At 41.3% G+C, this 15,844-nt stretch overlaps 1 protein-coding gene and 1 long non-coding RNA gene across 6 annotated transcripts in view; one reads left to right on the top strand and one right to left on the bottom strand.

Moving 5' to 3' along the window:
* Positions 1-80: 80 nt before the first annotated feature.
* LOC144328399 (uncharacterized) lies at positions 81-3,910 on the bottom strand. Its single transcript, XR_013393610.1, has 2 exons — positions 3,712-3,910; positions 81-1,366 (listed from the first exon to the last, which is right to left on the bottom strand). It is a non-coding gene; the product is annotated as an uncharacterized LOC144328399 (long non-coding RNA).
* A 27-nt stretch (positions 3,911-3,937) lies between these two features.
* DPY19L3 (dpy-19 like C-mannosyltransferase 3) overlaps positions 3,938-15,844 on the top strand; it is a 37,639-nt gene continuing 25,732 nt past the window's right edge. For 4 of the 5 annotated variants that reach the window (XM_028740316.2, XM_028740315.2, XM_028740311.2 and 1 more), the window contains exons 1-4: positions 3,938-4,106; positions 6,751-6,893; positions 9,617-9,741; positions 15,404-15,494. In XM_028740316.2, the coding sequence (XP_028596149.2) occupies positions 6,791-6,893; positions 9,617-9,741; positions 15,404-15,494 (319 nt within the window). In that variant the 5' untranslated portion in view covers positions 3,938-4,106; positions 6,751-6,790. The remainder of the gene's footprint in view (positions 4,107-6,750; positions 6,894-9,616; positions 9,742-15,403; positions 15,495-15,844) is intronic. The other variant, XM_028740314.2, reaches the window with a different exon arrangement.

Genomic DNA, 15,844 nt, shown 5'->3' with positions numbered 1-15,844 from the left:
TGTGGCATTCAGCTAGTTGCTGCATTTTTAAAGCACTTATTTAATCATTTAAAATGAAAATGTACAGCTGGTGCTCAAAGTAATGTTAAAATATATTTAATAGAAATGTGCATTTGATATTCATGGGCATGGGTACATATATTTTTTTAAGAAAAAAGGAATTGTAATACTATGGCACTGTTTTTTATAGCCAAAGTATAAAACTTTTAGAAAACTGACATGTAAAAGACTGTAGATCTTGCATTATCTGACTGACAGGATGACTTACTTTATAAGATACTTTCCCGCACATTAAGCTGCATGCCTTAAGTTCTCTCTAGGTTTGTCTTGTTTGGAAACTACGGAAGCAAACTTTGTAGTACAACTTTGACTACCTTCTGAAATACTGTACATTGTTAGAATAATTTATTTTGCTTTACAGAAGTTTTGTCATGTATTGACTAATTGTATTTTGGTAATAAACTCCTTTGTTAAACACATCAATATTGTGCTCTCGATTGCATATGTTTTACTGAACACAAGAAAGTTAGCTTGTAAATATAGCCTTTCTCTTTGTTTAAAAATGCACACATATACCTAAACATGCTAAAAGAGCCAGTGTAGATTATTGAATAAATACCTGAGCTATGAATCAGTGAATCTACAACTCATAACAGCGCATGAACTCCCTAAGTTTCCTGAATTGCTTATCTAGGTTACCCTAAGCCCCTTCCCCACCTCCAGTATGGGGTGACCTACTTTAGCAGGTGGTTCTAAAGAATGGCTGTGATAATATGTATCGAGACTCTTGAACACCAAAGCGCTATATAAATGCTGTTTTGTATCACCTGCATTCCTCCCAAGCCATATACTGACCATGGATGGTGATGCCTTTGAGGCTTAATTAAACCACCTGTTTGTGTTGCCTGCCTGGGACAACAAAGGGAGGGCAAGGGGCTTACTGAGGGTGCTCTGTGTTCAATGAGCTGTGAGCCGTAAACTGAGAAAGGGATATGCTTCCTGTTTTTCTAGTGAGCCTAATTTAGCACTTTGCTTTCATGTATGATAGGCATGTAAAAGTTAACTATGAACTGAATTATAGTTGTCATGTTAGGGGATTCTTCAGCTAACCTTTTTTAATTCTCAATTACTACATGTGTCAGAGCTTTGCAACATCTGTAAAAACACATTACTATTGTCTGTGCATACCTTACCACTTATTTGGGACTTTCTTGTGTAAGGCAGTCTCCTGAGACAAACTTGATTGGTCACGGAGAGTAAGAACACAAAGGGAGACGGATCTTCTGATCCCCGTTTCCGTGTTCTATGCCACAAGCTCTCACAAATTGAACATTTGGCAGAAACATGTGATGCAATTCTGTTTAATCTGAAAAAAATTGAAAAAAGTATATCCTATCTTCAAGGTGGCTTATAATTTCAATTAAAATCACTACAAACAAAAACAAGCAGTTAAAAATCATCAAATATGGTTGAAGTGAATTACTATTTAAAAAAAAACAACTTGAGTGAATGGGACAAGTTTGGCTTGGCATCCAAAAGCTATTCATGACAGAGCTGGTCTAATCTCCTTGGAGAGCAAATTCCAGAGCCAGGAAGCCTCTTTGAGATAATCCTCTGGTAGCCACCAACTTAATCCCTGAAGAAAAAGAGTATTAGAAAACCAGTAAGTAAAGAATATAAATAAATGCTAAAGCATATCTAGCAATAAAGTTGTGCACTCTATTTGTGCGCCTAATTCTGCTCTAGTAGTCCCACAATACCGAGTCACAAAGGTTTGAATATTTTCATGAGGCATACTTGCCCAAGCAGAGTATAAGATGCGAGGAACTTGCTAGATGGGTGTGGCTCATTTTCTTTAAGAACTGCCCTGCTGGATCAGACCAAAGACCTATCTCATACAACACTTGGTTTTCATTCAATATTTTTGTTTTGCCAGGTTTTCCCAAACTGGTCCATTCAGGTGGCATGTGGTGTGTATGTGGCTTTGTGGTTGAAGATGGGAGACGGCACATCCATTGCATCATGTCCATAGTGATACTTAATTTTTATTTTATTATTTTATTCCTTGCATTTCATTTTATTGTACTGAAATCTAAATTCTATAGAATCCAAATTGTTATACAATAAACCAACAATATATAGGAATTAAAAGAAGCAATAAAAATAAAAGTAAAAATCCTAGCGTCTAGCACAGTGCATTACAGTTGCTACAAGAGGCAGAAACATTAAGTGCTACACGAAACCCTCAGCAGTTTTCAAGTGGTCCATGGCAGAAAAAGTTTGGGAACCACAGCCCTAGGAAATAAAATGGGGGCATGAAGAAAACAGCTGTTTGTCCTCCAGTATACTGCCTACTGGAGCCCTTGAGACAAATGGAGATGTGGGGGGATGGAAGGCCTTTAATATGTATTCATTTACTGCATTTACCATATATTCCACATTTTTCTCCATAAAGCTCAAGGTGGCTTATATGGTTATCCCCCTCTTATTACTAGACCTTGGTGCTGGTGGTAGCTAAGGAGCTGGGCATCTAGGAACATAGTTTTAATTATTAAAAACTGGGGGGAATGCCAGTACGTCCTAGTGGTCTGACATAAGGTTACCAGACATCCCCATTTACCGGGTACAGTCCCCGGATTTACAAATTGGTCCCCTGACAAAATCCATCTATTTAGTAGGAAGTTGAAAAGTGTCCCGGGATTCATTGAAAAAAAAATCTGGTAACCTTAGTCTACCAGGATATGAGAATGATGGCACTGAAGACTGCATTGCATCAGCAAAGCATGAACTGATAGATTTAATCAAAGTGGGAAAGGCGTCCTCTGAAATGAAAGTTGCAGAAAAACAACCTGTTTATTCCTGCAGACTTTTCTTTCCTTTTTTTAATACTGTTTTTATTTATTTCCATTGTACAGAAGATAAATTTTGAGAAAACAATTGTTGCAACAGTAAACAACAAGTAACTTGTCCTGATAAAATTACAGACTTTTATCATGTCATGTGTTAAAAGTTTCGTTTGGTTACTCTGAGCTGCATAGGACTGAGCTGCAACAATTGGAAGTGTCTCCAAAATGATCCAGTGAAACCAGAAATTCCTTTAGCTTCCATCTTGGTGCAGAGCTGGCACATGTGGTGCCCTCCGGATGTTGTTAGGCTGAAACTCCCATCATCCCACTCTGAATTTCAGAAGAAGGGTCTCTTCCAGCCCTACCTGGAGATACCTTTGGGGATTGAACCTGGGATCTTCTACATGCAAATCTCAACCACTGAGCTACAGCCCTTTAGGGGACCTAGTGTAGACTGAGTTTCCTGATGGGCAGCAGCTCTCCAGGGTTTCAGAAGGGGATCTCTCTCCCCAGCCCTACCTGGAGATGCCAGGGATTGCATTTGGCACCTTCTGCATGCAAAGCAGATGTTCTACCACCTGAGCTATGGCCTTTCTCCAAAGACATACAGGAACACGGGAAGCTCCCTTATACGGAGTCCGACCAATGGTCCACCTAGCTCAGTGCTGTCTACACTGACAGGCAACATCTCTTCAAGGTTTCAGGCTGGGGGGTCTCTTCCCAGCCCCCCCCCCCACCATCTGGAGATGCCAGGGGGCACTGAACCCGGGACCTTCTGCACGCAAAGCAGGTGCTCTCTCTACCAACTGAACTAAACGACACACGTGCCCTTTATGGCCTCACAGCCTCTCTCCGCCCAACCTACCTCACAAGGTTGTTGTGAAGATCAAATCAAGGGGGGGGGGTGAGTGTGTGTTCGTCACCTTGAGCTCTCCTCGGAGGACAATGTGGGTTTTAAATACAAATCATGAGGGACAGAGGGGAGGAGGAGGCGTCGGGAAACCCCTCCCCCTAGAAACTCCCCCCCCACAAACCCCCATCTCCCCATCCTCCTCTTTCGTGCCCACACACCTCCCCGCCTCAAAGAGCCCCTCTCCTCCCCCCCCCCCCCTCACAAGCGGGAGGCGCCTCGCTCCGCCATCGCCTCCCTTTCCCTCTCCCGCCTTCGTCCCTGAGGGAGGCTGAGGCGGCGGCAGCTCCATTCCTCCCTCCGTGACACACCGGGGCCGTCACCGCATGTCTGCCCGCCCCCCCGAGTAGGTAAGGGGCTTCGGGTGGGGGTGGGGAAAGGGGTCCCCTCAGGGCTGGCGGGGACACGCTTGGACCCGGAGAGCGAGGCCAAAAAATAAAAAAGGACGAGGCCGTGCTGGCGGCTGAGGGGACGAGGAGGCCTAGGCCGCCCCGCAACGCCCCCCCCCAGCCCCTCGTGGGTGCCTCGCCTGGCCCACCCAGCGCACCCTGCGGAGGCTTCTCCCTCCTTCCCCGCTTCTCCGCCTTTCTCCGAAGGACGCCGTTTCTTGGCACAAATCTCAGCCCCTCCCAAGGCGGGGGGACGGGAGAGAAGAGGAACGACGCCTATATATACATTGTTCTAATTCTGTCTGTGTTTAATTGTGTTTTTAAAACGGTTTTCCTCCTTGTCTCCCCCGCCGCCGCCCCGCCTCTATGCTTTGAGCTCTTTCTGTTTTATCTGCAAGCCGCCTGGAGCCCATGCCAATGGGGGGGGGGGGAGAGAGAGAGAGGGAGAGACTGGTATCGAAATAAATAGGAACAGGAGAGGGAAGCTCCCCAGACAGACAAAACAGACACGTGTGCCTGTTTTTATGGAGGGTTTGGGTTTGGGGAAAATAATGCACTGCCGACACTTTTCAGCATGCCACCTGTCTGTTTGTGCATGGTGATATTGGTTTGCAAGAGGGGGGTGGGTATGGGGTCCCACCACCCCAGCTCAGGGGAGAAGCATCTGCTTGGCATACAGAAAGGCCCAGGTTCAGTTCCTCCCCAGAATCCTGGAAAGATGCTGCCAGTCAGGATAGATAGCACTGAAGCAGATGGGTCATTGATCTTGCTCTGTATAAGGCAGCTTCCGATGTTCCTAAGGTCCCAGGTTCAACCTGTGGCATCTCCAGGTAAGCCTGGGAGAGATACGCTGCGTGAAACCCCCGGGGAGCCGCTGCTAGTCAGTGCAGTCCGCACAGAGGTAGATGGTGCATTGGTCTGACTCTGCATAAAGCGGTTTTCTATGTTCCTATACAATGGTACCTCGGGTTACATACTTAATTCGTTCCGGAGGCCTGTTCTTAACCCAAAACTGTTCTTAACCTGAGGCGGACTTTCACTAATGGGGCCTCCTGCTACCGCTGCGCCACCGGCACACAATTTCCTTTCTCATCCTGGGGTACTAGTTCCGATTTAGTGGAGTTTGTAACCCGAAGCATTTGTAACCCAAAGTGTTTGTAACCTGAGGTATCACTGTATGTCTTTGGGGTCAATGGAAGAGCATCTGCTTCACATGCAGGTCACATTGAGTTCAACAGGACTTGTTCCCGTACATGCGTGTATAATTCATGTAATGAATTTTGGAGTTGACCCATTTTTTTTGAAAATTCGATAATAGCCGTATTTCCACACACTCCTTTCCCCACGGCTTGGTCTGGTGGTCATGTTTATTTGATCAACCAGGCTAACAAACCCACATTTATTCAGTGTGTGTGTGTGTGTGTGTGTGTGTTTCCTTTCTGGCAAAACTAGAAAAGACATTCTGCCTTACCCTGAGTCATAATGTTGGTCCATCTAGTTCAGTATTGTGTACACTGACTGGCAGTGGCTCTCCAGGATTTCAGACAAGAGTCTCTCTTGGTTGTACCTGGAGATACCACAAATTGAACCAGGGATCTTCTGCATGCTCCAGCACTGGTCCACCCCACAACTCAATGGGATTTACTCCCAGGTAAGCATGTATAGCTGGGCTGATGAACCTTTGCCTCTCCAGGATGAACCTTCGCCTTTTTGGATTACAGCTCCCATCAGCCTTGACTATTAAGATGCTGGCTGGGGTTGATTGGAGATGTAGTTCAGCATCATCTGGAGGGCCAAATGTTTCCTGCCCCTGATGACTAGGATTGTAGCTTTGTTGTGTCCAATGAAGTAGACTCCAGTCCATTAAAGTTTCTGCCACAATAAATCTGTGGTGCCCTGCATACTATTTTTACTGTGGAGAGATGGAACATCTATCTCCTTATATCAAGTTTTTATTCCACTAATATCCGCTCTCTCTCCATGGAGCTCAGGGTAGCAAACATGGTTCTTCTACTTCAACAGTCTGGCGGTCCAGCAACAACCCTGTAAGTTAAATTAGGCTGAGAGAAAATGGCGGACCCAAGTTCAGTCTGAGGGGAGATGGGACTCCTTGTGCTCATCTGATTTACACACATGGAAGTCGCAAACTGTACCACTTGCATTTTCATGAGCTTAAAAAATGCCTTTGAAATATTTCTATCTGCTACAGAGACAGGCACATCAGGAGCCCCCTAAAATATTAGGAAATTTGCAAGCATTCATACTTTTGAATGATACTCTTAAACTATTCCAATGGGGAATAAATTAAATGAGCTATGTTTTACTCTGTGTCCTTTGCACTGTTATCTGTAAGTTATCTCAAATGGTTCTGTGCATTTGATAATAAAATATTTATTTTGCTAATTTATTTTTGACAAGTTGAAACAATATGATTATTTATTCTTGGATATTTTGCAAAAATAGCAAGACGGTAATTTAAGTGATGATTTCCTGCTATCTGTGAAATATCTAGCCATATATTTTTGCATACATTTTAAGGGTGTTAGTAATGATAGAGTGTTAAATGTTTAATTGCTTCCATATTACTTTATGTATGTATATTTAGGAACCAGCACAAAGTATAATGTGTGAATATTACTGACATCATGACAGCTGTTAGACAGAGAAAGGGAATAAAAGCCACAGAAGTTTCAGAAGAGAGTGTATTCCACGAGAAGAACTGGAAACTTACTGGGAAAACTCTAGCTGGTAGGTCACGGTTATCCTTGTGCAATGTACTTAAGCTATAACTGCATGTGTAAGTAGAAAGAAAAATGGGGAAACCCAGAATGGTTAATATTCCAATTGAATTACATGGCTGAGTTTAGCCATTGTTAGGATTCACCCAAATTCATTCTCTACTGGCATTTAAAGCTATCTTTGACTTCATGTATTTCCAGGATGCAGTTATATTTAGGGAGCTATGTTTTGATTTCTTTTTGCCTACAAAATATTTCATGCAAATATTTTTTTATTTACAAATAAAGTTCAAGTAGCTTATCACAAACTCTAACTAGTTAGCACATAAAATAAAATTTCTACTCGGTAGACCACTAGAAATTAATGGTTCTCTGTTGGGTACGTTCATTATTCTGCTAATAAGTCAGTCACAGTTCTAGTATTTTTAGTTCCACTGAGTTTGATGGGTTTTCTAGAGTTTGGTATTGTGCTGCCCATATATCAAAACTAGAGAAGGTTGGTCTTTGTTTCAAATAACATGATTAATTGGGGAATTTGAGAAGAGGAATTGATTTGAAACCAATATAGTCTACATGGAGGAATAACTCTAAATGTAGTTATGGGCTGTATTTTCCCTTGGCATCACATTGTCTGTGGTTTTGCTGCTTTGTTGTCAGCAGGTAAATCACCTGTAATCGTGCAGCATTATCGGGGACTGCTTTGATAAGTGCACATTTAGAGAAGAAGGCACAATTTAGATAACCAAAGCTTTAAAGTTAAAACAAGATTTTGGTGTGATTAATAAAGTCACCCTGCTCGTAATTTATTAGAAGGCATGCCACAAAGGATATTTCAAATAATTTCAGAATGAGAGGTGATGATTATCAAGACTATTTTGAGCTTATAAGCTTTTTACTGAACTCTATTATCGAGGAAGGGGCATAACACAAAGCAGATCAGAGCTTTCATAATGAGTACAAGAGCAATTAACTGTTCTTTGCAGAAGACTAGCAAGCTTGAGAGAAAATAGTTAGCTCTGCCCCTTTCAGTGTTCCTGTCCTTCAGATTAACATCACTTAAAAGGGAATCACTTCGATCTAGAGAACCTGTGAATGGAAGGGAAATAGCTATTAGCACTGCTCCACAAATGCTTTCTGAAGAGTTAGAATCATAGAATTGTAGAGTTGGAAGGGACCACGAGGGTCCAACCCCCTGCAATGCAGATTCCCCCCCCCCAACATGGGACTGGAACCCACAACCCTGAGAGTAAGAGTCTCATGCTCAACCGACTGCAACAGTAAACTATTTTGGACCTTAAGCTGCCCTCTATGTTGTGACTGGAACCGGGGGCAAAGTCCACTGCATGTGTATCTCATCGCAGATTCCCAATAAGGCCCAGGAGCAAAATGCTTTATCTATCTAGTGCTTGCCAATACCCCACTGTGTCCTCAGTTGGCTTTGCCTGCCTGGAGTGTGTGTGTGTGTGTGTGTGTGGAATTCCCAACATGTGTGTGGCTGGAATGCAGCCTACTTTACAAATGCAATGGATGTGGCTTTTTTACACTAGCCCCATCCAGGTTGCCTGTGAGGGAATATGGCCCTCCGAAAAATATTGCCCACTCGTTACAGAAGAAATATTCATATGCCCTAGATTTAAAGTGGAAGAGAAGGATAGAAAAAATGGCATAGATAGCTGCTTCTATATTTCCAGCAGAGGCCAGTAGTAACCGTCTGCACTTACTGCCCATTATGAAGGAGATATCAAAGTATGGCGTTTTCTCTGTCTATCTGCTTAGAAGATTTCAGGATTGTATGACTTAGCATCCCCACTTCATTTCCTTTCACCCCCATCCACAACCAGAGCCTTTTCTCAATTCACCCACAGATGTTTTGTCTCAACTGTCTTATTTCAGTTGTAATTTCCCACAAATAGTTCCCCCCCTTACTCTACCTGTTTAAATTATTAAATAAAAAAATAACTTTTTCCTCCCTGCTGTTTTCTTTCACTTTCCACCTCCATTCTGAATTAGAACTGCAATATTTTCTGCCGTAGCAACATAACTGGCTGTTGTCCATTTGAGCTACCATGAAAAACTAGTGTAATCTTGATTAACATAGCAGAGAATGGAGTTTATTCACCCTGTACAACACCAAGGTTGTTCTGAGTAGAAAGAATGGAATTAACATGACTCCACTTAGGTTTGCTAATTTCAGTGGGATTTACTCATTGAGTAAAAGGATTGAATATAAAACAACCCTTGGTTCTTTTTAACAGCATTATAATAGATAGGTTCAATACCTTTCTGCCTGTATAAGAGTTTGCACAAGTGAGAAGAACATCTTGGGACTTAGCTCACTTGTCTCACACAGTGCCCTAGCACAATGCCTTCTTTGTGCAAAATACCCCCTTTTTCTGCATCTTTTGATACAACCCTTTTAAGAACCAGCTGGGTCAATTTAGTGCATTTTAGTGTAGATTTTGTTGTTTTATATTCTTTTGTGTACCACCTTGGGTGGATGTTTCTTTTGAAAGATAGGGTATAAATCAAATGAATATATTTTACATGTATTTTCCAGTGCCAGAACAATCCAAGAGAAATCAGTTTTCCCGCAGTTTTCTTTTTGGAAATCTGTTCTCTGTTTATGATACACAAACCGTAGCCAACATCTGGAGTGGATACTGCCATCCATTTCAAACATATTGGAGGCGTTGTTTTTTAAAGATAAATATTTATTAGAACTATCTTCTGCAGGTGGAAAATTGTGGAAGAAACTTTCACTCATCGTTGGTGGGATCGTTGGCATAACTCTGGGAATCTTAACTTCTGTTTATGTTGCTACACTACATGAAAATGATCTGTGGTTCTCCAACATCAAGGTAACAGAATGACTCTGATTGCATGATTGGTTTCACATTGTGGCTTTTCAGACTTATTCCTGCCGAGCTATTCACAACTACCATAGCATTACCTTTTTCTACATTGTTGATAATTTTACTCTCTCCCACATCAACCACTGTTCTTAACAGGTGTGTCTTGAGGACATACTGTGGTAGTAGAAAGCAGATAGCAAGCTGAAAGTAGCAGCTATGTTGATGTGTTTTTTATTTGTTTATAATAAAGCATCCTGGATTGCTCAGACTTAATGGTGGTTGAACCATGAACTGTATATACACTGTTCTTTTTAATTGGATCTTACATTATTGAGGGAGGAAGGTTAAAGCTTTAATTTCCCTTCAGAGAAGGGCCACTTCAGAAGTTTTTATTTTTCGTGGGTTCCCACGAAATACCACCAGTAAAACAGAAACTGGAATGGACTAATTCACTATACCATATATTAAAATTGTGCCACCCTGTTAGATGTGACTTGGGCTTAAGCAAGGTTCTTAAGCAAGTTTCCAGTAGATTTTCCATTCTGACTACGGCAGGTTAGTATCATATACTGCAGTAGCAGAATTCATCATGTGGTACATTAAAGTAGTTTCATCTAATGATGTCATATTAATAGCACCTATTTTATCTTTGACTCTATTAGGAAAAACTCAATTGCAATTTATTGTCAGCCCCTGCAAAATAAATCAGGGCTGGATGTGATAGAAAATCTGCCAAGAGAAGAATGAAAATTTCAGTCAATAACATGGTGCTATCAACACAGATTTTTTTCCATGAAGAGAAAATAAATGATTTATACAGGATAGAGGGTTTATTAGGAACACACCTTTTGCTTCTTCTGGGTCTTGCAAGTCTATAACATCTAAATATGAATTTCTTTGAGTCTTGGGCAAAAAAAAATGTGTGCAATTCATTTAGGTCCTGTTCCCAAAGTCCTGGATAGGAAACTGAGGCACAGAAATAATGATTTAGTATAGTCAAGCTGAGAGTTGAACCCAGTTTCCCATGCCATGATTCAGCTTTCCAGCAATAGAATTCATTATTTCTATTCCAGCAAAGTCTAATTTCAGTACATGGCTAGCTCTTGTATATAAATCCGTTGCTTTCTTCATTCATCAAAGCTGAATAAACACTCCAATCAGAGCAAATGGGCTTGAGGTTAACCAGCCAAGAGTTCTGTGTGTATTAACTGTGTTTGTTGACGGCATGCTGTGCAACCTTGGTCACGTTAATGCAGTTATCTGTATTGAGCTTTCACTTTTATGCTTAAGAAGATTTGCTACGTAATTAATTGGATTTTATTTTTAAAAGCAATATTCTTTTATTTCTTTTTCTGGTGCAGTTTTGGTTTTTATTAAGCAAGCAAACAAAGAAAGCTGAAATACTTTCTTGAGTGTATTACGTTGGGTTCTTTCGAAAGACAGTATCAAGCTTTGTTTGATCTAGTTCCCAAACTCTTCACTGATGTGGGACCCCAGAGGCATTTTGTTGCAGCACAGGATTCAGTTGTTAGCCTTGTTCTCTGATTGGAAAACCATTGCCTTTCCAAGATTCTCTCATGTGCCTGAATTCTAAACAGTCACCCATAAGGCTTTGGGGCTCCAAAGATCACTGAAAAACCAGAACCTTTTATAGATGTGAATGTGTTGAACATAAATAGAATATTAATTTTGGAAGTATATTTTTGCATGACTCTGTTCAAAATACCTTGCAACTGATCACCCTTATCTTCTACATAGAACCAAAGAATTATAGAGTTGGAAGGGACCCAAAGGGTCATCTGGTCCAACCCCTGCAATGCAGGAATCACATATTTGTGCTGATGTGAGATTGAGTTGTGTTTATAGAGGGAGAAGAGTGCACAATAATGGGAGATGTTTAGCTCCTTGCCAGTTCTTCGGCCTTTTGAAAAAGGTGAATCCCTAGTTGGAGTATATTGTAAAAGAATAAAAAGATATAAGGGACAAGAGCCCCTTATATTATCATGACAAGGTCTATACAAAGCTTTTGTGTAGCAACAAAGCATTAAAGGTAAAGGGACCCCTGACCATTAGGTCCAGTCGTGACCGACTGGGGTTGCGGCGCTCATCTCGCTTTATTGGCCGAGGGAGCCGGCGTACAGCTTCCGGGTCATGTGGCCAGCATGACTAAGCCGCTTCTGGCAAACCAGAGCAGCGCACGGAAATGCCGTTTACCTTCCCGCCGTAGCGGTACCTATTTATCTACTTGCACTTTGACATGCTTTTGAACTGCTAGGTTGGCAGGAGCAGGGACCGAGCAACAGGAGCTCACTCTGTTGCAGGGATTCGAACCGCCGACCTTCCGATCAGCAAGTCCTAGGCTCTGTGGTTTAACCCACAGTGCCACCCGCATCCCCTAACAAAGCATTAGAAACAACTAAAATCCCTGACGGCAATGAAAGTGAGACCACTGCAGAAGGGGAAGAAAAGAGAGGAGAGAAAACGTTGGGTGAAATATTTTAAGTCCACTTTTTGAAGATTTCAATTGCCTCCCCTCCACAAGGTTCATATGTCTGCCCTGCCATGTAGCACCATGATGGTGGCAGTGGGAGATGAAGGCAGGAACTGGTGTCTGAATAATGCAGCAAAATGTTTTAAAGTGTTGATCCTAATGTGGAAGGGGGCATCAGTCCTTCAGTCCAGACAGTAAAATGTCTTGGACTTCTCCTACTTAAGAACTACCTACCCTGAGGGTAGAAGAGAAAAGTCAAAAGAGGCTTTTTTGGAGGGGCTGGATGGAGGGACAGTATACTCCCCCCTCCTCTGCTGGTCTGCTCCACTTCACCAGAGTGCCAGTATATGCTGCTTTTGCAGCTATGCCTTGAAACCTCCCCCCTCTTACACATAGTCCTGCAGCATTCAAGTTTAGGCTTGGTTGCAAACCTTGCTGCACCCCCAGATCCCAACTCTCCAGTACAGTGTGGGAAGGGGAAGTTTAACCACCCACCCCACCCCACTCTACACACACACACACTCAAACCATGGTTAGTGGCTATCTCCATCCTACCCCCCACAACCACTATTTTCCTGACCCTGAGAGCTAGTTTAGCGGTAAAAGGTAGGTTAAGTGCACATAACATTTTCACAGACCCACAAATTGTTTCAGTCATACTCCTGAAATCTTATTTCGTAAGATCCCCCCCCCCCCCGTTTCTACAAATTTTCTATTTCTGACCCTGGAGTGCAGGGTATTTCCTGTTTTCCTCCTCAGGCTTTCACATTGCCACCAATTTTATTTCATACAGATGAGTTCTGTTTCTCAGGCTTTGCTGAGATAGAAACATATGCATGAGGGAACATCAGGGGCTGGTTTGTGCATGTAGCTTCTTTACTTGATGAGTGCAATAGCAATCAACATAATTCATGTGCAAAACATCCATCACACAGACATAACACCACAGATAGAATATTCCTATTGATAAAAGGGATTGGCTTGTCACCACCATAGATAATAATAAAATATTCAGTAGGCATTTTGTAGTTTACCTCCTTTTCTTCCGTAATTCCTAAAGGGAATAATAATAATGGAGCAGGGCACGACTGCAAATATTTTTGTACTTGCAGCTGATCGGATATCTCTAGAATAATGCAGAATTCACTTTTAATTGCTATATAAGCATCAGGAGTTTCGGCAAAGCACCATGGGGTTCATAGAGTCAAGACTTCATAAAAACAAATTACATATATATAGAATGTGTATAGTAGTATTATCTAAATATTAGCCTTGAAATTTCAGCCCATAGCTCTTGCCACTTTTATTGACATTTGAGACTCTAGGAAAAGTATGAATCGCTCTAAAATTGGAAATGTGTTGTGAATGAGGAAAGCAGATGTTATCTTCGTATGAAACAGATGTAAAGCAGTAGTGTTTACCTCGTAAAGTATGGCATTTGGTTGAATACAGCTGGTGCCAGGCTTAAAGATTAATCACGTTTGATACAGTCTTGCTAATTAGATCCCTTTCAGTGCCCAGCCCTCCAGAATCAGTTCCAAAATGTTTCAGAGCTTTCAAGTTTTAATACTTTCTGTAGTTGTGGGACTGCCATAGGAACTTGAGTCATATTACTCTGTCATTGTGAACTGATTAAACAGAGGTTGCAACTTTCAGTATTTCAGGTAATTTAGTGAACACCCACTGTTACCCACATCTTTCAGCACACTACATAGCATACCCAGTCATGTAAAGTTGACATGTATTTAATCTGTCATTTTAGTTCATAAGTGTTGATTTTATTTATATTCTGATTTTTTAAAAATTAAAAGGGGCATACACATTCTGTTAAATAAAAACAAGGTAAGTAACGTTTAAAAGGGTTGCAGTGTGAACCACCTGCCATTTTCTCTTTCTCCATTGGTTTGTCTTGGGATTAATATTTTTTTGGATAATAAGAATATGACTGTGCTTTAATAGTAAGTTAAGACCAGGGGTCAGCAAACTTTCAGCAGGGGGCCAATCCACTGTCCCTCAGACCTGGAGGGGGCTGGACTATATTTTTTTTTTGGGGGGGTGAACGAATTCCTATGCCTCACAAATAACCCAGAGATGCATTTTAAATAAAAGGACACATTCTACTCATGTAAAAACACACTGATTTCTTTACCGTCCGTGGGCCGGATTTAGAAGGCGATTGGGCCGGATCCGGCCCCGGGCCTTAGTTTGCCTACCCATGGTTAAGACCATTTCAATCCAGCCTTTCAGTGCAGTAACAGTGATTGGGTTGACTAAGAACAAAGTTTTGAAGCTGCAGAATGAGGCATAGAAGCCAACACTATAATTTAACAGTAAAGACAATAAAATAGAAACAGGTAAAAAGTGCTTAAAAACAAGGGGTAGCAGTCTATAAAAGCCCCTCAGACTAGGATAAGAGATGCTTGCTGGAATAAAAACAGTTTAGCTAGAAAGTGGGAAGACAAAAAATGGTGATTGAGACAGTTGCTAGCTGCAAAGAAGTATAAAAGCATTGAAGACAGTTTTCACAAAGTTTCAAGCCTGTATTTCTTCCTAGATTTGGGTTTTTTTAAACAAACAAACAAAAAAAAAACCCTGGGAGTTTTAAATTGACTAGTGACAGTTCTAAGAACACATCTGCTCACAGTAAGTCTGTTGGTAAAATAAATAAATAAATAAATAAATAAATAAATCCTTGGCAGCTGACCTAGGCTGATACACAGAAGTAATATCTAGGAAATCATGTTACTTCAGTTTTTCCTTGTGATTTTTGCAGATACTTTGGCTATCCAAAATGAAATGGAGGTTTCAGCTGCCTTTCATGTCTTTATTAGTTTACTTTTTGGACTAGAGCCATAGTTTTCTGGTAGATTTGGACCTTGGAGATCTCTGGACATAAATCTCTGGTGTGCCACCAACTCATCAAAATGTCCTTGACTAATCCCAACCTCACTTCCCTTTTGGTTAACGTAGGAAGGATAGTGATCTATTGCATGGTATTGTTGCACTGAGGAATGAGGTGAGTATTAGAGAGCAGTTTTCCTCTATCTCATAAACTGCTATTGTTGCTGATCTTAACCATGTTACACTAATTTTATTAAACAGGTCAGAGGCAAGCGATAGTAAGACAAGCATCAGGTTAAGTTTATTCTTGATCTTAACTGGCATGTTTCCTTCCAGGAGGTAGAGCGGGAGATTTCATTCAGGACAGAATGTGGCCTGTATTACTCTTATTACAAGCAGATGCTACAAGCTCCATCCATTCAACTAGGTATTGTAACTTTTATTTTCTGAACTGGATAAAGTACAAATGGCTCTCAGAAGCACTACTCTTCTGTGTTTTTAAAGAGAATGCTGGGTTATCAACTTCCATCTTCTGTTTGTCGGCAGCTTTTTATATAAATCCCAGGAACACAAACCAATTGTTAGTGGCAGAAGTGCTTGCCATACCTGGAGGTGGCTATTGTTGCTAGATAGCATAGAATTTAGATATTACCTATATCAATGGAAGCATTACTTTCATCTCAAACTATATGGTTCAGATGATACTGATTTCTAAAAAGTAGACTCAGAGCCCCAGAGCACTCCATTTGCAATAAAAGCAGCACTATTTATTAGATT

The sequence above is a fragment of the Podarcis muralis genome, chromosome 7, assembly GCF_964188315.1.
Source record: "Podarcis muralis chromosome 7, rPodMur119.hap1.1, whole genome shotgun sequence".
Classification (NCBI taxonomy): domain Eukaryota; kingdom Metazoa; phylum Chordata; class Lepidosauria; order Squamata; family Lacertidae; genus Podarcis; species Podarcis muralis.
This window is presented reverse-complemented; position numbering and strand designations above follow the sequence as displayed.